Here is a 22,836-nt window from a genome sequence, read left to right as displayed (position 1 = left end):
AGTCTAGGGCTAACTTTCCCAGCCCAGGGGCCAATCAGGCCACCACCAGTCTCAGTCTAGGCTGTATGCTCACCCTGAGGAGTGTGCAGAACAGGAGGGGTCTGCTGACGATGCTGGGCCACATGTGGGTAGCTAACTGCTTGCAGGCCATGGCAAAGAGCCCCAGAGGCTGGGCAAAAGGTGGCATGGATTCAGAAGAGCCTGAGATCCAGTTAGGGCTCAGGCTGGTGGAGAACTGGAATGCAGACCCTGGATGGAGGCAAGATGAGCCCCGAGGGCAGGGCAGCCATGGCCTGAGGGAAACCAGACCCCAGCTCCCAGTGATGCTGGGCTGCGCAGGGCTGCTTCCATGGCTCATGGGCCCAAGGCCACAGCTGAGGGGCACTGGGAGAGGCAGGATTATGATCACAGGAATTCCAAAGAAAACTAAGATCTGGTTCTTACCAAAAAAAACCCTTAGGTCTAGTTGGAGATAACTGGCATTTGTGAAACAAAAGAACATGAAAATGTTAAATTGTCTCCAAGTAAAACGGAAACCAAAGGAACACGAGCACACTGTGGGCTAGGGCCGCAGCCGAAGGCTCCCACGAGGCAGGACCTGGGCTGAGCCTTCAAAGACGGGCAGGAGCAGCAAACACGGACAGATGAGCGGGAGTCAAAGTTGTGGGGTTTTTTAATAGGCCATTTTACGTATGTATGCCTCATACAAATCAGGTCATGTTTACACAGTTTGGGGAAGCTACTTTCTCTGGGCAACGATCTACTACAACTATCTTCCCATGTGGTTTTACTATACTTCTACAGCTGACACTTGAAATGTTTTATTTTTTTATTGTGGTAAAACTTACCTGTTAACCATTTTCAAGGGTACAGGTCCGTGGTGCTAAATCCATTCACACACTCTTGTGCCACCATCCCCACTGTCCGTCTGTCTCCAGGATTCTGTTCATCTTGTAAATCTGACAGTGTGTTCCCGTGAATCATTCCCCTGCCCTGGCGCCCAGCATTCTACTTTTGGTTTCTGAGCGTGACTGTTTTGCATACCTCCTATGAGTGGACTCTTGCAGAATCGGTCTGGGACCGGCTTAGCTCACTCAGCATCATGTCCCCAAGCTTCAACCACGTTGCCGCAGGGGTCAGGGTGTCCTTCTGTTCTGTGGCCGAGCAAGGTCCCACTGTGCGTACCCCACCTCTCCTCTGTCCATTCAGCCGATGGGCATTTTGGTTGCCTCCGTATCTCGGCTCTCGTAAGTCACGCTGCCATGAATATGGATGTACAATAGCTCTTCAAGATCCTGTTTTTAGTTCTTTTCAGTAAATACCCAGGAGTGGGAGAAGACCTCTAATTTTTGCTACAAGTCTCTCAGGCAGCAGTTTGGACAGAGAGCCACTCTGAAACCCCAGCCGTCCCCGTGTGTCCCACGCAGCACCCAGCAAGGATCAGGGCTATGTCCTGCTGTCGTGTTCTCCCAGCTTGAAGAACTCCCTTTCTGGCAAAGAAGGTCTGCTAGCAATAAAATGCCTCAGTCTTTGTTTATCCAGCTTGTGGCTCACCTCCACTTTTGAAGAATAGTTTAGCTGGACACAGAATTCTTGCTATAGTCTTAACTCTCAGAACTTTGACAGATCATCCCCCTGCATTAGGACCACTGTTTCTGAAGAGCAGAGAGCTGTTCATCTTCTTGTGGATTCCTTGCTGATTTCGAGATGTTTTCTTTGTCTCAAATATGAGCAGTTCGACTGTGATACGTCTAAATGTAAATCTGTGTTTACCCCGCTTGGAGTGCACTGTACTTCTCGGATGTATAGACTGTTCTTCATCAACGTGAGGAAGTTTTCAGACATTTCTTCAAATAGTTTTTTCTTTTTCTTTCTCTCCCGTATTTCCTTTAGGGACTCTGCACATACTGGTATGCTCCACAGTGTCCCACAGGCCTCTGAGCTTCCAGCACTTTTTTCACTCTTTTCTGTTTCTATCCCTCAGACCAGATGGTCTCTGTTGGTCCAGCCTGCAGTTTGCTGATGCTTTCCACCACCAGCTCAAACCTGCTATGGAACCTGCTAGTAATAGCCTGTTCATTTCTACTTTTCTATTTTCCTCCTTGTACTGTATTTGGGTTGTTTCAACTTTTTAAAAAATCTTTATGGTAGATGTTCAGCTCATTAATTTTCTGCCTTCCTCCTTAAACTAATAAAATTTCTACTAAATACTTAGATGCATTTCACCATTTGATATGTAATATCTTTATTGTTCAGTTCAAAATATCTAATTTCTATTATGATTTCTTCTTTTACTTATGGGTTACTTAATTTCTAGATGTGGGATTCTACTAATTTTTTGGTCACTAATTTCCAGCTTCACTGTACTGCGGTCAAAGAAGATATTCCACATGATTCTGATCATCTGAAATTTGTTGAGACCTGCTTTATAACCCAAAACTCTATAGTTTTTTCTTCTATTTTGAGACTATATTAGGAAGTGCATATATATAAATTCACAATTGTTATATCCTTCTGATGAACTGATAAGAATCTGCCTGGTATGTTTTCCTTTTACTCTCAGGCTTTATGTAGTCTCAAGTCCTAGCTGGAATCACTATAAACATAAATTTTGTCAATGACTGTCTCGAACACAGTCTGACATTACTATGTTTTTTTGTTTTTTGTTTTGTTTTGTTTTGTTTTAAAGATTTATTTATTTATTTTGAGAGAGCGAGAATGAGAGAGAGTACATGAGAGGGGGGAGGGTCAGAGGGAGAAGCAGACTCCCTGCTGAGCAGGTAGCCCGATGCGGGACTCGATCCCGGGACTCCAGGATCATGACCTGAGCCGAAGACAGTTGCTTAACCAACTGAGCCACCCAGGCGCCCCTGACATTACTATGTTTTAAGTGGGTCATGGGGCCCATTTACAGTTCCTGTAACTGCACGCACACCTGAGCTGGTCACTTCTCTTATCCTATTGTTTTTTGTTTTCTCTCTCTCACCACCTTTTGAATTACTTTTCAACATTCCAGTTTAGCCTGTATTCATGTTACTTACGGGTGTACATTCTGCTTCTATTATCTACACATTAACCTGCACCCGAGCCATCGAAGTCTGGAGTCAGCCGTTCCTGCTGCCCCCGCCCCCGCCCTCCGCCACCCCTGGGCAGGACCACATTCATAAAGCAGAGACCTGCCTCGCTCCACCCAGTGCCCTGCTGCTGTCCTGCTCCTGGTGTTCTAACCCCATTGCTTTGGTTTTCTGTTTCCTTCATACGGTCCATGTTACTTAGACTTACCCACACATTTGCTTCTCCCTCTGGCCCTCACACTCCCTCTCGCATACTTGCCATCTGAGACCACACTCTTCCTGACGTACACCCTGGGTAGGGCTATAGAGACAGTCTCAGGTCCATCTCACCCCTGCTGTGAAGAATATCTGTGGGGGGAGGACCCATGCACACTCAGGTCAGCAGCTACTCTGTCCCAGCATAAGATGGGACATCGTTACCATGGGGGGTCCACTAGCATCCAAAGTGCCACCCCCTGAAGCCACATCTTTGCTGTCCACCTGCCCCTAAGACCATCTCTATCCTTAAGATTCTGTGGTTTTCATTACAATGTGTCCAAGGAGAGAGCTCTTTTCATTCATCCCGCTTACAAGCAGGTGGACTTCCCACATTAAGTAAACAAGTTTGGCAAACTTCTCAACCATTCTCTCTTCAAATGTGGTTTCTAGGGGCGCCTGGGTGGCTCAGGTGGTTAAGCGTCTGCCTTCAGCTCAGGTCATGATCCCAGGGTCCTGGGATCGAGCCCCGCATCAGGCTCCCTGCTCAGCAGGAAGCCTGTTTCTCCCTCTCCCGCTCCCCCTGCTTGTGCGCTTTCTCTCTCTGTCAAATAAATAAATAAAATCTTTAAAAACAAACAAACAAACAAACAAAAAAAACAAATGTGGTTTCCACCTGCTGTCCTCCCAGAACTTCGGCTGGTCATGGGTTACATTCTTCATCTCCACTCCACACCCTATCTGCTCCTATTTTCCATCTCTCTCTGTGCTCCGTTCTTGATAATTTCTACAGATGTCCGTATCAATTTAATTATCTCTTCAACTATGTATAATCTGCTGTTAAATTGTCTAATAAATTTATAATTCTAATCATTACACTGTTTATCTCCAAAAATATTATTTGGCCCTTTTTCAGATCTGCCTGGTCATTTCTATAATCTCTTACTCTTTACTCATATAGTAATCCCTTCCTTTATTTCTTGAAACATATTAAACATACTTATTTTATACTGATCCAATAATTCTTATATCTGAAAACTTCTGCAAGTCTATATTATTTGTTATTTCACTAGTGATGTTTTCCATGTTTTTTGTGATTTTTAATATGTGAGCTCAGGTTCTTAAAACGTTAGCTGTAACAATTTTTTAAGGACTCAGTTCAAGTCAAAGAATTCTCCAGAGAAGATTGTTCTCTAAATGAGGACCACCCAAGAGGTCTGAATTAAGGCTTCAAAGCTGCATGAACACCAACCTAGGGTGGTAAAGGTGCAGAAGAGATCTTCCTCCACTATACCCAGTACCAAAGGTCAAACAGACAACTGTTAGTTCACAACCTCCTAGGAGTTTACTGGGTGTAACCTGAGATCAGCCCCTGAAGATGGAGGGCAAGGAAAGACCACAGAAAAAGGCTGGTCACTCCAGGACGGCCACTGGCAGGTTTAATAAGCAAAGGGAACGTATACACAAGGCTTGTCTCAGCCAGCCACAAGAGCTGTGGGTCCCCACACTCACCCACCAGAATAAAAAACTTAAAAATAGGGGCACCTGGGTGGCTCAGTCGTTAAGCATCTGCCTTCAGCTCAGGTCATGATCCCAGGGTCCTGGGATCGAGCCCCGCATCGGGCTCCCTACTCGGCGGGAAGCCTGCTTCTCCCTCTCCCACTCCCCCTGCTTGTGTTCCCTCTCTCACTGTGTCTCTCTGTCAAATAAATAAATAAAATCTTTAAAAAAAAAACACTTAAAAATAGAGCTACCCTACAATCCAGCAATTGCACTACTAGCTATTTACCCAAAGAATACAAAAACACTAATTCAGAGGGATACACGCACCCTGATGTATTTTATAGCAGCATTATCAACAATAGCCAAAATATGGAAACAGCCCAAGTGTGCATCCACTGATGAATGGATAAAGATGTGGTATATGTATATACACAATGGACTATTACTCAGCCATAAAAAAGAAAGAAATCTTGCCATTTGCAACAACATGGATGGAGCTAGAGAGTATTATGCTAAGTGAAATAAGTCAGTCTCAGAAAAAGACAAATACCATATGATTTCACTCATATGTGGAATTTAAGAAACAAACAAGCAAAGACAAAAAAAAGAGAGACTCTTAACTACAGAGAACACACTGATGGTCAGCAGAGGGGAGGAGGGTGGGGGATGGGTGAAAACGGGATGGGAATGAGGGAGTGCACCTGTCGTGATGAGCATCAGGTGTTGTATGGAAGTGCTGAACCACTTACCTTGTACCACCTGAAACTAATATAACACTGTGTTAACTGACTAGACTTTAAATAAAACTCTAAAAAATTAAAAAATAAATACATAAAAACACTTCCATCTTCAAAAAAAGAAAGTTTACATAGAGGCCATAAGTGGGGTTCAGTCATATATACCATCAAAATGGTCTCAACACCACATCTCTATCTCAAGGCTATGTCCTTGGGACAGCTTGTGTGAGCAGGGAAGACAAGCAGCATGCACATTCCAAGGATGGGGTGGGGGGTGGTGAGAAGCCTCCAGTTGCCAAGGGCCAGCCAGCAGTCATGTCCTCTCGATGACCTCCCCTAAAAGCAATTTTCCTGCAGTCCCCAAGGGTTGGAGGAGTATCCTCAGTTTACCCCTGCAATGTTGGTAAATGCCTTTGGGAGTCCCTACGGGGCTACTCATCTGGGACGGGACTTGGTCTTTGTTTCCTGTCCCCACACTCTGTGAGGCCGTGGAAACTGAAGGTCATTTTGACAAATGTCCTCAAAGCAGGCATTAGCTCAGGTCTCTTAACTTCCCTGGCGTCCCACTTCCACTTGGCTTATGGGCTTTGGATACAATTACCATTTTTCTAGCTCAGAGGAGCAAATTTTTACATTTTTTTTACATCTCACTCAGCATTTTGACTGTTTTCAGTAAGGAGAGTTGGTCTGGGATCCATTCCATCATACCCTTGGCTTCCAATTCATGCCCTACAAAGATGGACAGTAGGGAGATCTGGAGGAAGCTGCTGGAGTTGTGTAAAGGAAAGATGAGGGAGGCTCAAAACCAGCTGGGAGTGGGAAATGGTGGTCAGATTCTGGACAGATTTTCAAAGTGGAGCCATCAAGATTTCCTAACAGATTGGATGTGGGTGTGAAAGGAAAAGGAGATGAGATTCACTGTAAGGTTTTTAAAGGCCTGAGAAATCGAAATAGAGTGGTCATGGGAAGGCCATGACAAGAGGTCAGCTTGGGGAAGATTAGGAATGGAGTCTGAACACACTGAGTCTCAGTGTGCATTAGATGTCCACGTGGAGCCATCTGGATGCCTGCTAGGGGTCGTGCACATGGAAACGTCTGAATGTCTATCAGATACCATGTGTGGAGATAGCAAGTAGATAGCTGGAGATGTGAGTATGGAGTTCAGGACAGAGGCCTGGTAGGACTATCAATGTCTCACATTGCTTAGACAAACTGAGTAACTATGAGGTGGGAGGCAAAAGCCTTCCTATCCAACACTGTCAGCATGGTAGGAAATACAGAGCTAAAAAGTTAGAAGTGTGATCAAAATACTAGTTTGCCTTAGCATTTACATAACATGTGGTCATCATCCCAAGACACCCTGTCCTCGTCAGCCATTCGCTGGCGTTCTATGCTAGTTCTGCAGCCTAAGAGGAATGTTAAGAATGTGGAGAAAGCCTGGGGAAAAGCCAGCCACATAGCTGAACAAAGGGAAGGAAAATGAAATCAACAAACGTTAAAGGAAATGAAGTTATTAAGTCAGGGATGATTAACAGCAACTGGTCCTGTACTCTGGATCCAAGAAGTCCAGGTACTTGATAGCAACTTGCCACCTTTAGGTCAAAGGAAATAAAAGAAAATGAGCTTTCACTGCAGCATGAAAGATTTAGATGAGGCATAAAAAGGGAAAGTGACAACTATTTAACACCGACTGTGAGGTGTTGGCCCAGGCAGATTGCATGTTAATATACACTAAGACCCTTGAGGTAGAAATCTTCATTTTGCAGATCAGAAAAGTGGGATTCTAAAAGGGTAGGTGAATTCCCAAGTAGAAAATCTGCAATTTTAATCTGAGTCAAATGCGTCCAAAGTCGATCTGCTTTAAAATACATCCAGTCCCCCAACTGAGAACTGATAAAAGTAGGACCCCATTATTGAGAGAAGTAATTAAATCTTTTTTCCTAGATCTTCTAAAAACTAGAGATCTTTATTTCTCTAGTATATTTCATAAAGCAGATCTACCTAAAAGCAAAGGGGTACAAGAAGCCAGTTTTCAAATTCTCTCCTAGCTCTAAGCAGTTACAAGAGTCTAAAATTCTGAAAACAATCACACCACCACTGTCGAGCACCAAAAAACACACCTTACTTTTCAGGAGGCTATTTTTGTTCCTATTTTCCTATTATATAAGAAAATATATATTCACTCTCCTAAAATATGCACCAAATTCCATAACACATTTCAGTTTTTTTGTTTGTTTGTTTGTTTGTTTTTTTTTAATTTTATTTATTCATTTGAGAATGAGGGAGAGCACATGAGAGGGGGGAGGGTCAGAGGGAGAAGCAGAATCCCCGCCGAGCAGGGAGCCCGATGCGGGACTCGATCCCGGGACTCCAGGATCATGACCTGAGCCGAAGGCAGTCGCTCAACCGACTGAGCCACCCAGGCGCCCCCACACTTCAGTTTTTAAGCTGAAGTAATTCCATACAGAATTCAGAGGTCAAACATCCTGGGCTTACTAGACCTTGTCTTTGTTTGACTGTGATAACAACTCTAAAGATATCAGGCAAAATAACCTTGCAAAAGATTTATTAGGGTTTGGGCTGTGCTCACCGTGTCAAAACAACAAGCAACTGTCTTCATGGACAAGGAAGCCCGATGCCACAGTGGGGAAAAATGGCATTAAGGCAACTTTACCACGGTCCCCTACTGTGCGTGACCCAGGGTTTAAGCAGGAACCACCACCCTGGTCAAAGAGCACCATCTCTGGGGAGAGTCAGGAACTGACACTCTTGGGCTACTTGGATCTAGAGGGCTGTACAAAACAAAGTGAGACTCATGACTACTTTCACTCAGCCGTGGACAATTTCTGGAGCACCAGAGCTAAAAGAGGCTCTAGAGAACATTTAGCCTAAGGCCCTGGTTTTTTTTGTTTTTTTTTTTTAAAGATTTTATTTATTTGCGAGAGAGAGAATGAGAGACCGAGAGCATGAGAGGGAGGAGGGTCAGAGGGAGAAGCAGGCTCCCCGCCGAGCAGGGAGCCCGATGCGGGACTCGATCCCGGGACTCCAGGATCATGACCTGAGCCGAAGGCAGTCGCTTAACCAACTGAGCCACCCAGGCGCCCCTAAGGCCCTGTTTTGATGAGAAAGTAAACAGCTGGCAGAAGGTGCTGAAGGATCACTGGCTGCAAGCTAGCTTAAATAGAGAGAGGCACAGGGATTCAGGACACCCATCTCCAAGGCCAAGCCAAGCCGACCCAGTGGCAGGCAAAGGCAGGAAGTCACCCAGGACTAAGGCTTCATGTCTGAGGTGCTTCCTGCAAAGCAGCAGTCCAACAGGGTGGCCAAGAGATGGGGCCTGGAGCCCAACTCTCAGGGTTCCCACTCAGTGACTCTATAACCCGGGGCAAGTTACTTCGCCCCTATGTGCTCCAGCTGCCTCATCTATAAAAGAAAAATTATAATATTTACCTTATCATGGTATTGAGAGAAATCAATCTGTAACTATATGTAAAGCACTTAAAACAGTGACTGGCACTCAAGAAGGATCAGGTACTCTCATCTAATTAGCCTCTCCCTCTCACCACCCCATCCCTTCCCACAGGCACAGTGTCCATCGTGTGCCCATGACAACCAGCCTGGATTATCTCATAGGTCAGGCCCATGACCCAGCTTTGATCTCATGGGTCCCTTAGTCCACATTCTCAAGAGAAGAAAAGCTGTTTGGTGAAGCATCCAGCCCTGGTGGGTAGGGGTTATCATGCAATGTGGGTCTGACCCTACCTGCCAGCTAAGAGGTCAGCAGCCTATAGTTTCACAGGCACTGGCAGAAAGGCACCAGCCTCCGGAGTCCAAGACCAAGAACTGCACCACTCACCACCACTCACCAGTCCGGTGAGACCCAATTCCACAGGGCCATGCACAAGCCGGGGGTTGCATGACACAAGAGGAACCCCGGATCTTTCACAATGGGTAGTAAGCGTACCTGACCTCTGCCCTAGAGGGAAGCATTATCCTTGCTGCATGCTTGTACACAAACCCACCCTTTGCTCACTATACAAGCATCCTTGCAAAGACAGCCGGGAACAAAGGAGGTCAGTTCCTCTGCTCTTAAGACGTAAAGAAACATGACAGACCCCTGTCTCCCAATAATATCTAAATAAACAGACATATATACCGTGTTCATGGATTGAAAGATCCAATATTGCTAAAATGTCAATTCTCCCCAAATGAAATGTCAATACAACACAATCCCAATAAAAATCTCAACAGGATTTTTTTTTGGTAGAAAGTGACAAGCTGATTCTCAATTTATCTGGAAATGAAAAGAACTTAGAAATAGCCAAAACAACTTTGAAAAAATTAGATTAACAGTACCTGACTTTAAGATTTATTATGCAGTATAAGGGGCGCCTGGGTGGCTCAGTCGTTAAGCGTCTGCCTTCGGCTCAGGTCATGATCCCAGGGTCCTGGGATCGAGCCCCGCATCGGGCTCCCTGCTCCTTGGGAAGCCTGCTTCTCCCTCTCCCACTCCCCCTGCTTGCGCTCCCTCTCTCACTGTCTCTCTGTCAAAAAAATAAATAAAATCTTTAAAAAAAAAAAAAGATTTATTATGCAGTATGGTATTGGCATAATGATACAAAAATGGATCCATGGAACAGAAGAGCGAGCCCAAAACCACACCCTCACATACACTGTCATGATTTTCAACAGAGATGCAGAGGCCATCCAGCGGAGAAAAGAGCCTTCACAACAAACAGCATCACACCAACCAGGCAGCCTTACGTAACACAAGAACTGGGACTCCCGCCTCTTGCCGCATGCCAATAGTAATCCAAAACGGATCAGAGACCTGAATGTAAGACGCAGAATTATAGAACTATTAAAGGAAAACAAATTTAAAATATTTGTGAACTTGAGTTTGGCAAAGATTTCTACCCCAAAAGCACAATTCATAAAAGAAAAAGAATAAGTTAAACTTCATCAAAATTAAGACCCTGGGGTTCCTGGGGGCGGAGTTCGGTTAAGTGTCCAACTCGATTTCGGCTCAGGTCGTGATCTCAGAATCATGAGATTGAGTCCCATGTCCACGTCAGGCTCTGCGCCCAGTGGGGAGTCTGCTTGGGATTCTCTCTCCCTCTGCCCCTCCCCCTGCTCTCACTCTCACTCTCTCACTCTAAAATAATATATAAATAAATTTTTATTGAAAAAAATTAGGACGGCGCCTGGGTGGCTCAGTCGGTTAAGCGACTGCCTTCGGCTCAGGTCATGATCCTGGAGTCCCGGGATCGAGTCCCGCATCGGGCTCCCTGCTCAACGGGGGGTCTGCTTCTTCCTCTGACCCTCTTCCCTCTCATGCTCTCTCTCAAATAAATAAATAAAATCTTTAAAAAAAAAAAAAAATTAAGAACCTCCAACTTTCTTTGAAGATGCCCTTAAGAAAATGAAAAGACAAGCCAGAGGCCAGGAGAAAATATTTGCATTTGTATCCAATATTTGGATTTGTGTCCAGAATACACAAAGAATTCTCGATACTCAATTAAAACAACCCAATTTTTTTAAATGGGTGAAAGATATGAAAAGATACCTTATCAGAGAAGATACACGGACAGGAAATGAGCACATGAAAAGATGCTCAGCATTATTAGTCATAACAAAAATGCAAATTAAGGCCACAGCAAGGTAGCACTGTGACCCTGTTGGAGTGTCTAAAGTTAAATAAAAAGACCATACAAGCACCAATGAGGATGCCCAGCAGCTGAACACTGACGAGCTGCCCCGGGGGTGTGCAAAATGGTAGCATACACTTACCACACACCCAAACATTCCACTCCCAGGTATTTACCCAAGAGAAGTGAGAGCATACATCCATGCAAAGACATACTAGAATGTTTATAGCAGCTTCATGTATAATAGCCAAAACCTGGAGACAACCCAAAGGTCTATCAACACCTGAATAAATAAAGCAATTGTGGTATACCCACAGCATAGAACACTACTTAGCAATAAAAAGCAGTCAACTATTAGTCCACAATAATAACATGGATGGATCTCAAAATAGTCACGTTGAATGAGAGAAGCTAGGCAAACAGAATACAAGATATATGATGTCAGGTATATAAACCCGTGGAAAATGAAAACAATTTATAGTGCAGAAAGGGGGTGAATTTGGGAAAAGGGGAGCAGAGGGGTGGGAGGGAGGGACCACCAAGGAGCACAGGTACCTCCTGGAGGTGATGCCCACCTTCACTCTCTTTATTGCAGTGATGATTTTACAGGTACATATTTACATTAAAACTTATCAATCGTTTGCCTTAAATGTGTGCAGTTTATTGTGTAGCAATTATAACTGAAAAAAGCTGTTACAAAAAATAAGCATTCACCACCAAGTAGAATTGAAGCTCAAATAGAGATCTACCTAAATTATGCGGAAATAAGGAAAGTCCATATTTTGCACACCTAAGTGAAATATGCACCTGCTAAATACATAGCGTTAAAAGTTATGATGAACAAATTGGGAGAAAATTTTAGGTTAAATTCGTGGTCAGACATTGACCATAACATATTTCTTGGTATGTCTCCTGCGGCAAGGGAAACAAAAGCAAAAATGAACTAGTGGGACTTCATCAAGATAAAAAGCTTCTCAGGGTGTCTAGGTGGCTCAGTTGATTAAGCGTCTGATTCTTGATCTCTGCTCAGGTCTTGGTCTCAGGGTTGTGAGTTCAAGCTGCACGCTGGGCTCCATACTGAGCATGGAGCCTACTTAAAAAAAAGAGAGAGAAAAAAAAGCTTCTGCACAGCAAAAGAAACCATCAACAAAACTAAAAAGAAACCTACAGAATGGGAGAAGATATTTGCAAGTAACACATCTGATAAAGGGTAAGTATCCAAAATATATAAAGAACAGATATAACTCAACCCAAAACACAAATAATCCAGTTGAAAATGGGAAGACATCAACAGACATTTCTTCAAAGAATACATCCAGATGGCCAACAGACACATGAAAAGATGCTCAACATCACTCACCATCAGGGAAATGCAAATCAAACCTACAATGAGATATCACCCCACACCTGTCAGAATGGCTAAAATCAACAACACAAGCAATAATAAGTGTTGGCAAGGATGTGGAGAAAAAGGAACCCTCATGCACTGCTGGTGGGAATGCAAACTGTACAACTGCTCTAGAAAACAGTATGCAGGGTCCTCCAAAATTTAAAAATAGAACTACTCTACGATCCAGCAATTGCACTACTGGATATTTAACCAAAGGATATGAAATTGCTAATTTGAAAAGATATGTGCACTCCTATATTTATAGCAGCATTATCTACAATAGCCAAATTATGGAAACAGCCCAAGTGTCCATCGACTGATGAATGAATAAAGAAAATGCAGTATATATATAGATATATGTATATATACATCTATCTATCTATCTATCTATCTATCTATATATATATATATATACACAGTGGAATATTACTCGACCATAAAATAGAATGAAATCTTACCATTTGCAACAACATGGATGGAGCTAGAGAGTATCATGCTAAGTGAAATAAGTTAGAGAAAGACAGTATCACATGATTTCATTCATATGTGGCATTTAAGAAACAAAACAAATAAGCAAATGGGGGAAAAAAGAGACAAACCAAGAAACAGACTCAACTATAGAGAACAAACTGATGGTCACCAGAGGGGAGGTAGGTAGGGGATGGGGGAAACAGGTGATGGGGAGTAAGAGGACACTTATCTTGATGAGCACTGAGTAATACAGAGAAGTGTTGAATCACTACATTATACATCTTAAACTAATATAGTACTGTATATTAACTACACTGAAATAAAAATTTTTTTAAATAAAATATAAATTAATTAAGTAATTAATTAGTGGTCAGAGAGAAAATGAAACAGTAGAGAGAGCTTTTATTTCAGAGAAAACAAAAACTCCACATACACATAACACATACGTAACTTCAGAGCTGTAATCTCAGATTTCTTTTTCCCCACATTCCTTCACCTGACATTCAGAGCCCTAGACAACACACAGCGCTGTTTTGTCCACAAAGGGACAGGTGAATGCCCTTTACCAGCTGCTTTATAACATAATCTTTCTTTGGGGGTGCCAGGGTGGCTCAGTCGGTTAAGCATCTGCCTTCAGCTCAGGTCATGATCCCAGGGTCCTGGGATCAAGTCCCGTATCAGGTTCCCTGCTCAGCGGGGAGTCTGCTTCTCCCTCTGCCCCTCCCCCTGCTTGTGTGCTCTCTCTCTCTCTCAAATAAATAAAAATCTTCAAAAACAATAAAAATAAAAATAAATGTTTAAAGATAATTTTTCTGTGTGTCACAGAATCATAACTACACTGAAAGCAGTACTTCAGAAGCAGAACTAGAAATAACCTAGCACACCACCGAGTTCTCTATAGTTTGAAATCTGTTTTTAAAGAATGCTAACACCTTAGGACAATCAATCCCAATATTTCTAATACTTTACACCTTCCTCTGGCCAGAGAGAAACAGGTGCACCCGCGGTACGAGAAGATTTACAGGGAAACCCTCTCCTCACCACTCAAAAGCCACCACAGCAGCGGGATGAATCCCGGGCTCTCGCTGATGTACTTCAAGCCTTTCAGGTTGATGCTCACGTTGTACAGGGACATCAGCAGTAACCTGAAATGGAAAGGAGACAGGTTGAGATAATGCCCCACGTGAAGTCTCACCCTAAATACTCCTGCTGGTGAACAGGGCTTCCCTACACTGCAGATGCCCCATTCTGCAGGCTGGGTGACAGGCACCATAGGCGGGACGTACGTGAAATAATACCGCTCCCTGGGATGTTACAGGAGAACTGGAAGCTCCGGCAAGGGGTCCACAGAAAACCACCTCGTAGAAGTGCACATAATCAAGGGACACAACTGCAGAGAGGGTCCCACAGGAAACCTCAAGACCAGATTTACCGAGACCACTCCTGCATTTACACACAGGCGGCCCTCGCTTCATAAGTATACTGTGCTCTAACAGTTCAATTCAGCTGCTTACAATTTAATCCTATCTTTTCATTCAATGAACATTATCCATGATGTCTGGGTAGCCGGCGCAGGCCATGTAAGTGTGTTTAATCCACAGCATCAGGGACAAAGAGCACCACAACCCCAACCATCTCTAACAAGCAACAAGACAGTATCCAGAGTTAAACAGGATCTTACAAGCTATCTTCTTTTTTTTTTTTTTTTTTTTAGAGAGAGAGAGAGGCAGAGGGAGAAGCAGGCTCCCAAGGAGCAGGGAGCCCGATGCGGGACTTGATCCCAGGACCCTGAGATCATGACCTGAGCCGAAGGCAGTCGCTTAACCATCTGAGCCACCCAGGCGCCCAGGATCTTACAAGCTATCTTCTGAACTGACCACAACTTTACAGTAAGTTAGAGTCTAATGAAAACTGAAAAACTATCAGACAAGGTTTCTAACATAACTGTAGAATACAGAGATCCCCAAACTTCACAGTGCAAAGCAATTTTTTGAAAAAAGGCTATACAAAGATTTTGCAAACCCCTGAAAGAATGGAAGAGCTTGCAAGAAGTGAAGGGAAAGCATTCCTGATCAAGAACTCGGTGAGAGCAAATTCAGGGAGACCTGCGCTAAAGAGGATAGATTCCTGAATCACACAGCTTCAGTGCAACAGAGTGGCTTCGTGCAGAGGGACAGAAGGAAAAGCCTCAGACCAACGCAAGACAGGGACTCAGGTCACAGACCCCCACACAAAGCTAGGGAAGAGTAAGCTTTCAAGCTTGGCATGAATCCATACTTTCTGTATGGCCTGAAAATCGACAAGCCATGTAATTTTAATACAAAGGAGAGCTGGGAGGGGCACCTGGGTGGCTCAGTCGGTTAAGGTCTGACGCTTGGTTTCAGCTCAGGTCATGATCTCAGGGTCGCGAGTTGAGCTCACACACTAGGCAGGGAACCTGCTTAAGATTCTCCCTCTTCCTCTGTTCCTCCCAACCTCTTTTTTTTTTTTTTAAAAAAAAAAAAAGGAGAGGTGGGATAGGAGCTCCTCCAGCTGCCTGGCCAAAGTAAACATCCTCTTGAAGGAAGGACCCTCAATCTGATCTTCAAAGAATTCCCACAAACACAGTACTAACAAATGGGAGTTCATAACAAAAATCACAAAATCATGAAAACCAAGACCCATAATCAACAGCACAAAAAACCAATGAGAACCAAAATTTAAAAAAAGAATGCTCAGATACTAGAAGTATCATAGAATAGAAAATGGGTATGTTTAGTAGGTACAAATAACATAAAAAGAAATTCAAAACACCATCAAGGAGCTACTGAGTATTATAAATGTCTAGCCAATTCAAAGGAGAACCTAGAACTTATAAAAAATGAAACTGTAACAATCATACAATGAAAGTTTGGGGAAACTGACACAGGGGCAGGAGGTAAGGACAGGTACCAAACAGAGCAGGAGCAGAGCACAGGTGTGGGAAGGAGGGAGCCCAGACAGGAGGGACTACAGCTGGGGCCACAGCCGGGATACCACACCTCTGCAAGGCAGCCACGAAGAGGCCCCGTGGACAGTGGCAGCTGAAAAACCAAGGATGGGGCACAGATTCTGTTGATCACCTCAGGGTAGCCAGGGGTTTTTTTTTGTTTTTTTTTAAAGATTTTATTTATTAATTTGACAGAGAGAGAGAGAGCGAGAGCAGAAACACAAGCAGGGGGAGTGGGAGAGGGAGAAGCAGGCTTCCCGAAGAGCAGGGAGCCCGATGTGGGACTCGATCCCAGGACCCTGGGATCGTGACCTGAGTCGAAGGCAGACGCTTAACGACTGAGCCACCCAGGCGCCCCAGGGTAGCCAGGGTTTAAGAGTCCGGTAAAGCTAACTACCTGCTAGGACAAACACTCAATCTCTTCAGGAAAAGGTAACAGAATCCAGAGTCAATGAAGATCTGCAACATCCAGTGTAGGACCGAACAGTTAACCAGCGGAGCCCCCTGGGGTGCAGAGAGTAAAGCACTTGCTTTGGGGGCAAATCTTAAGGGGCGCCAAAATATTCAGTAGCCAGATTCTTTTAAATGTATTGTAAAGCAAATTTTTAAAAAATCAAAAGTACTGCAAAAATTCCATAATAAGCACTTGATCAAAATTTTAAATAAAGATGGGATCAGTAACAGTGTCATGCCAAGACACATTGGAGCCTGAGGCAAAAAAAATCAATAAGTGGTTCAGTCCACTAACAAGGGTCTGATTAAATAAACTGTGGTATATGCATACATGCATGCCACAGAAAGTGCTTGTTAGAGTTTTCTGTTGAAATAGCTGGTTTCTTTTTCTTTTTTTTTTTTTTTTAAGATTTTTACTTATTTATTTGACAGAGAGACAGCGAGAGAGGGAACACAAGCAGGGGGAGTGGGAGAGGGAGAAGCAGGGTTCCCGCCGAGCAGAGAGCCCGATGCGGGGCTCGATCCCAGGACCCCGGGACCACAACCTGAGTCGAAGGCAGACGCTTAATGACTGAGCCACCCAGGCGCCCCGAAATAGCTGGTTTTTAAGTGCCACAGCTTATTCAGGACCTGGGACACGGTAAGCACTCAGTTTAAATATGGAAAGTGAACCAATCCCCAGCGACTGAAAGCCTCAGCATGCAGAGACAGTCTTTCTCTCCCTATTTTGATGGGCATTTTCAAAGTAAGGCAATGCTACCAGGTTCAAGAAGACAACACTAGACTAGCACCCTCCAGAGCGGTGATGCCCACTTCTCAGACTATGATCCTCAGCCTCCTCACAGGCCACAAAATGAACCAAACTTGTCAATCCTTTCCTGTTTTCCTGACAATTTTTACACATATCCAAAATCTATTCACTAGTAATCTATTTCATGAGTTATTAAGAGCAGTTCAAAGGTCGTATTCATGAGGAAAATTCAGCCCTTTAACTACAGCTTTCTGAGGCCTCCAATCCAGGATTCTAAGAGAGAAGTTCTTACTTCTGGTCACCAACTCAGGGAGGTGGGGTCCTTAAAATGCAATGTGCTGTCCACACAGCTTCGTGCTACAAGAGCAGGGCTGAGTCACTGCTGCAGAGACCGGATGGCCCCCAGAGCCTGAAACAGTCTCTATCTGGCCCTTTACAGAAAAGGTTTGCAACCCCTGCCTTCAAAAATGAAAATAAAGTTAGCTAATCTTCAAAACTTAAAAGGTGAAATTAACATTTGAGTGATAACTGGAATACGGGGCAAATTCCAGGAAATACATCCAGTTGAAATTCTTCACTGATTGCCACTCAACTTTAAGGGGGCAAAAATGACTCATAAAATTGATAAATGTCTTTAAAATTCATATTTGGTCAAAGTCAGCCATCATTAAGAAGCTAGAATGGAACAAAGGTCATTGCAGTGACCGCAGAACCACCCAAGACCGCGTGTCATTGCCAGGCCACATCTCACAGAAGACCAGAGATGGCTCCGAGGTCGCAGAGGACTTAGCAAACAGCAAACCCAGAAAACTTTCTATTTCTTATTCAAGTGCTTTCTGTTCCAAGATTTCTATCCTAACCACAAATATTTTGTAAATAATTTATCAAGTTTCCAATTGCAAAGTCAAGAGAAACTGCACAGTCAATCCACTTTTCTGGCACAGAGGTATTAAAAGTAAATGTCATTTCCCAAACTACCATAGTACTAGGAGTCAGACTTTTTCTTCCAATGACCAAAAAGGTAGGCAAATTCTGCTTCCTCCCATGAAGCTAAGCAGAAGATTTGTTATGAACGGATTTACGGGCTCCAAAAGGCAACTTGCCAGGCTCTATGACCTTGAGAATTGCAGATACGTCCAACATTGACAATGAAAGGACAGAAAGCAAGGCTAACATAAAGATTCCAGCAAACCTGAAATGCTACAGAAGCAACACAAGAAACTCTCTTTCAAGGAAAAAGACACTGTCTTCACCTAGCTATAGCAGGCCTGGGGCTGAATGGATTGGCCTGGTGAGAAGTCAGAATGCTGTCCTGATGCTCTGACCAACAAGGCTGAGTCATGCTACTGAACTCTTGTATTCATCTTGAAAGAAATTACAACTGGAAGCAACAAAGAACAAACACACCTGGTACTTCAAAACAAGCTATGAAAATAAACAAAGAGGTATAATTGTGATGTCTACCCTCCAGAAACAAAAGCCACCAACCGGTCATCTAGATGAAAATATGAAGTAGCAAAATTACCACCATCAAGAAACGCTAAGGAACAATGAGCAATAAAATTCTTACAAAAGACTGCATATGTTATTTGAGAGAGAAGCAAATAGAGCAATACAACCAGACATTTCAGACCAAATGATGGACAGAACCTGGCAGTTAGAGGCCTACCAATTTTTTAAAAGATTTATTTATTTATTTATTTATTTGAGAGAGAGAAAGAGCGAGCACATGTGCAGGGGCAGAGGGAGAGGGACAGAGAATCCCAAGCAGACTACATGCTAAGCATGGAGCCCAACGTGGGGCTCAATCCCAAGACCCTGAGATCATGACCTGAACTGAAATCAGGAGTCAGACGTTTAACAGACTGACCCACACAGGCACCCCTTTTTTTGAAATTTAATTGAGCATTTACTATGGGCCAACTATAGGAGCAAGTGCCTGTCCTATTAAATTTTGTTTTTATTTAAATTCGTTAACGTACAGTGTAATATTAGTTTCAGGTGTACGATATAGGGATTCAACGTTTCTGTACATCACCCGGTTCTCATCAGGACAAGTGCCCCCCTGACTCCCCATCCCCTTATTTCCCCATCCCCCTGCCCACCTCCCCTCCAGTCACCATCAGTGTGTTCTCTAGAGTTGAATCTGTTTCTTGGTTTGCCTCTTTTTTTTGTCCCTTTGCTCATTCGTCTTCTTATATTCCACATGAGTGGGATCATATGGTATTTGTCTTTCTCTGACTTATTTCACTTAGTATAATTCTCTGTAGTTCAATCCATGTCGTTGCAAATGGCAAGATGTCATTCTTTTGATGACTAAATAATATTCCACTGTGTATACACCACCTCTTCTTTATCCATTCATTCATCAGTGGATGCACACTTGGGCTGTTTCCATAGTTTGGCTATTGTAGATAATGTTGCTATAAACATCAGGATGTACATATCCCTTTGAATTAGTGTTTTTGTATTCTTTGGGTAAATACCTAGTAGTGCAATTGCTAGATCGTAAGTTAGTTCTATTTTTAACTTTTTGAGGACCCTCCATACTGTTCTCCAGAGTGGCTGCCCCAGTTTGCAGTCCCACCAACAGTACACAAGAGCTGGGGCATCTGGGTGGCTCAATTGGTTAAGCGTCTACCTTCGGCTCAGGTCATGATCCCAGGGTCCTAGGACTGAGCCCCACATCTCAGCTCCCTGCTCAGTGGGAGTCTGCTTGTCCCTCTCCCTCCGCCCCTCCCCCACTTGTGCTCTCTCAAATAAATAAAATCTTAAAAAAAAAAAAGTGCATGAGGGTTCCCCTTTCTCCACACCCTCGCCAACACCTGTTTGTGTTATTGATTTTAGCCATTATCACAGGTAGGAGGTGATATCACATTGTAGTTTTGATTTGCATTTCCCTGATGATGAGTGATGTTGAGCATCTTTTCATGTTTGTTGGCATTCTGTATGTCTTCTTTGGAGAAATGTCTATCCATGTCTTCTGCCCATTTTTTAAATTAGATTATTTGTTTTTTGGGTGTTGAGTTCTATCTGTTCTTTATATATTTTGGATACTAACCCTTTGTCAGATATGTCATTTGCAAATATCTTCTCCCATTCTGTAAGTTGCTTTTTAGTTTTGTTAATTGTTTCCTTTGCTGTGAGAAAGCTTTTGATGAAGTCCCCATAGTTTATTTTTGCTTTTGTTTCCATTGCCTCAGAAGACATATCTAGAAAAAAGTTGCTACAGCCATGTCAGAGACCTGTTTTCCTCTGGGATTTTTATGATTTGGAGTCTCACATTTAGGTTTCTCATCCATTTTTTTTTTTTTTTTAATTTATTTGAGAATGAGAGACAGAGAGCACGAGAGGGAAGAGGGCAGAAGGAGAAGCAGACTCCCCGCTGAGCAGGGAGCCCGATGCGGGACTCAATCCCAGGACTCCAGGATCACGACCTGAGCCGAAGGCAGTCACTTAACCGACTGAGCCACCCAGGCGCCCTCTCATCCATTCTTAATTTCTTTCTGTGTATGGTGTAAGAAAGTGGACCAGTTTCATTCTTTTGCATATTGCTGTCCAGTGTTCCCATTTGTTAGAGACTGTCTTTTTTTTCCATTGGATATTCTTTCCTGCTCTTTCGAAGATTTTAACTGACCATACAGCTGTGAATTCACTTCTGGGCTCTCTATTCTGTTCCACGATTATGTGTCTGTTTTTGTGCCAGTACCATACTGTGTTGATCACTACAGCTTTGTGATGTAACTTTGAAATCTGGAATTGTGATGCCTCCAGCTTTGCTTTTCTTTTTCAAGGGGGCTCTGGCTGTTTGGGGTCTTCTGTGGTTCCATAAAGGTCTTAGGATTGTTTGGTTGTTTTTTTGTTTTTAAAGAAATACAGTAATTAACTTCAGAACCTGCTTGCTTTAGATTCTGTGGCTCCCCTCATCAAGTCAGAACTTAAAAATCAGTGTATGTAACCCTAACCAAATAGGTGTATTTTTTATCTACTATGTTACAGTAAAGGCCCACAAAAAGATGTAACGAACAACACAATACCCACCTCCGTGGTTAAGAAAGAAAATCTTATCATCATAGTCAAATCCCCTTTGTGAACTATGTCTGAACACAGACACTTCAGGGAGGTGCGAGCTAACACCTCCGTCTGTCTGCACTTCTAGATGCTTTCACAGCACATGTGCACAGCCCGGCAACTCCATCACCCATGTGTGTATCAGTGGCAGCATACCTTACGTAATCTTCCACATCGGGGGGAGATCTGTGTCTACACTGACTTGTATAGTAATAACGTATTTTCCCTGATGCGTCCCAACATTAACTGATCACAATCTATTTACCTATTCTACATGGTAACTTCCCAGCACACGCTATGACGTTTCTGCACAAGCGTCCTAGTATTTATAGCTAAAACTTTTTCTGGAGTATATATCAAAAGGGGATTACCTGTCCTTGGCATGAGCATATTAACCTCAACAGATGCTGCCCACTGGCCTCCATCTCCCTCCCACCAGCAGAGTGGACAGGTGTAATCTTTCTCTGGCCTCACATCTCTCCAAAGCTCATAACTGTTAGATACTGATTTTTTTCCAGTGAAATAGAATGGAAAGTTTTTCATTATGGTTATAATTTGCATTACAACTGAACTCAAGAATCTTTTCCATACTTATGAAGCTTGCCAGTGTTTCCTTTGTGAACCGCCTCATTATCTCTTTTGCCCATGTGTATTAGATTATTTGCCTTTTTCTTAACGAAAAGGCCAAATATGGATTTTTCATTTTTTTTTCATTTTTTTTTTTAAGATTTTATTTATTTATTTGACAGAGAGAGAGAGACAGCAAGAGCAGGAACACAAGCAGGGGGAGCGGGAGAGGGAGAAGAAGGCTTCCCGCCGAGCAGGGAGCCCAATGTGGAACTCGATCCCAGGACCCTGGGATCATGACCTGAGCCTAAGGCAGACACTTAACGACTGAGCCACTCAGGCGACTTTGGATTTTTCATTTTTTAAAAAATGTACATAAAATGATCAAACTAGATAGCTTGAAACCCTAAAAATACCGTTCAGAAGAATCAAGGTTATATTCAAACCACCACCCATCAATTTACAGCTTCGTACTAGACCAATTCACTGGGTGTTAAACATTTTGTGGCTGAAAGCTTTACCGCCTGAAAAAGAATAATACAGAGTAGTTCCCAAACCCCGAACGTTAGAGACATTTCAGAAGCTTGGAGATGATCTGTGTTAATATCTGGAAATGCTGCTGACTCTGAGGAATTTGAACATAATCTAAGATTTGTCCTCAAAATGTCCTTCCCTCTTCAAAATATTTAACAATTAACCAACATCCTAGAAATATAACTGTCCTTAATAACAACTTTCTTACTACCTAGAATTAATAAAGCTTTGATCGGAAATGACTAAGAAAACCCAATCATGTTTGGAGACTTATTTTCAACTGGTATTAAGCTGTTCCTTATGTGAAGGTTTCAGGCCACCCAAATGCATGGTAACACTCTGTATGACTTTTTTTTTTTTTTAAGATTTTATTTATTTATTTGACAGAGAGAGAGACAGCGAGAGAGGGAACACAAGCGGGGGGGGTGGGAGAGGAAGAAGCAGGCTTCCTGCTGAGCAGGGAGCCCGATGTGG

General features: G+C 43.2%; 1 protein-coding gene across 2 annotated transcripts in view; it reads right to left on the bottom strand.

Annotated features, from left to right (window-relative positions):
* The window catches only part of HSF2BP (heat shock transcription factor 2 binding protein), a 99,844-nt gene that overhangs the window by 24,798 nt on the left and 52,210 nt on the right, over nt 1–22,836 (bottom strand). For both annotated transcript variants that reach the window (XM_035030091.1, XM_035030090.1), the window contains one exon: nt 14,060–14,163. In XM_035030091.1, the coding sequence (XP_034885982.1) occupies nt 14,060–14,163 (104 nt within the window). The remainder of the gene's footprint in view (nt 1–14,059; nt 14,164–22,836) is intronic.

Source organism: Mirounga leonina, unplaced genomic scaffold (genome assembly GCF_011800145.1).
Source record: "Mirounga leonina isolate KUSES-001 unplaced genomic scaffold, KU_Mleo_1.0 Mir_353, whole genome shotgun sequence".
Classification (NCBI taxonomy): domain Eukaryota; kingdom Metazoa; phylum Chordata; class Mammalia; order Carnivora; family Phocidae; genus Mirounga; species Mirounga leonina.
Note: the sequence above shows the minus strand (reverse complement) of the source record. Positions and strands in the feature narration are given on the sequence as shown.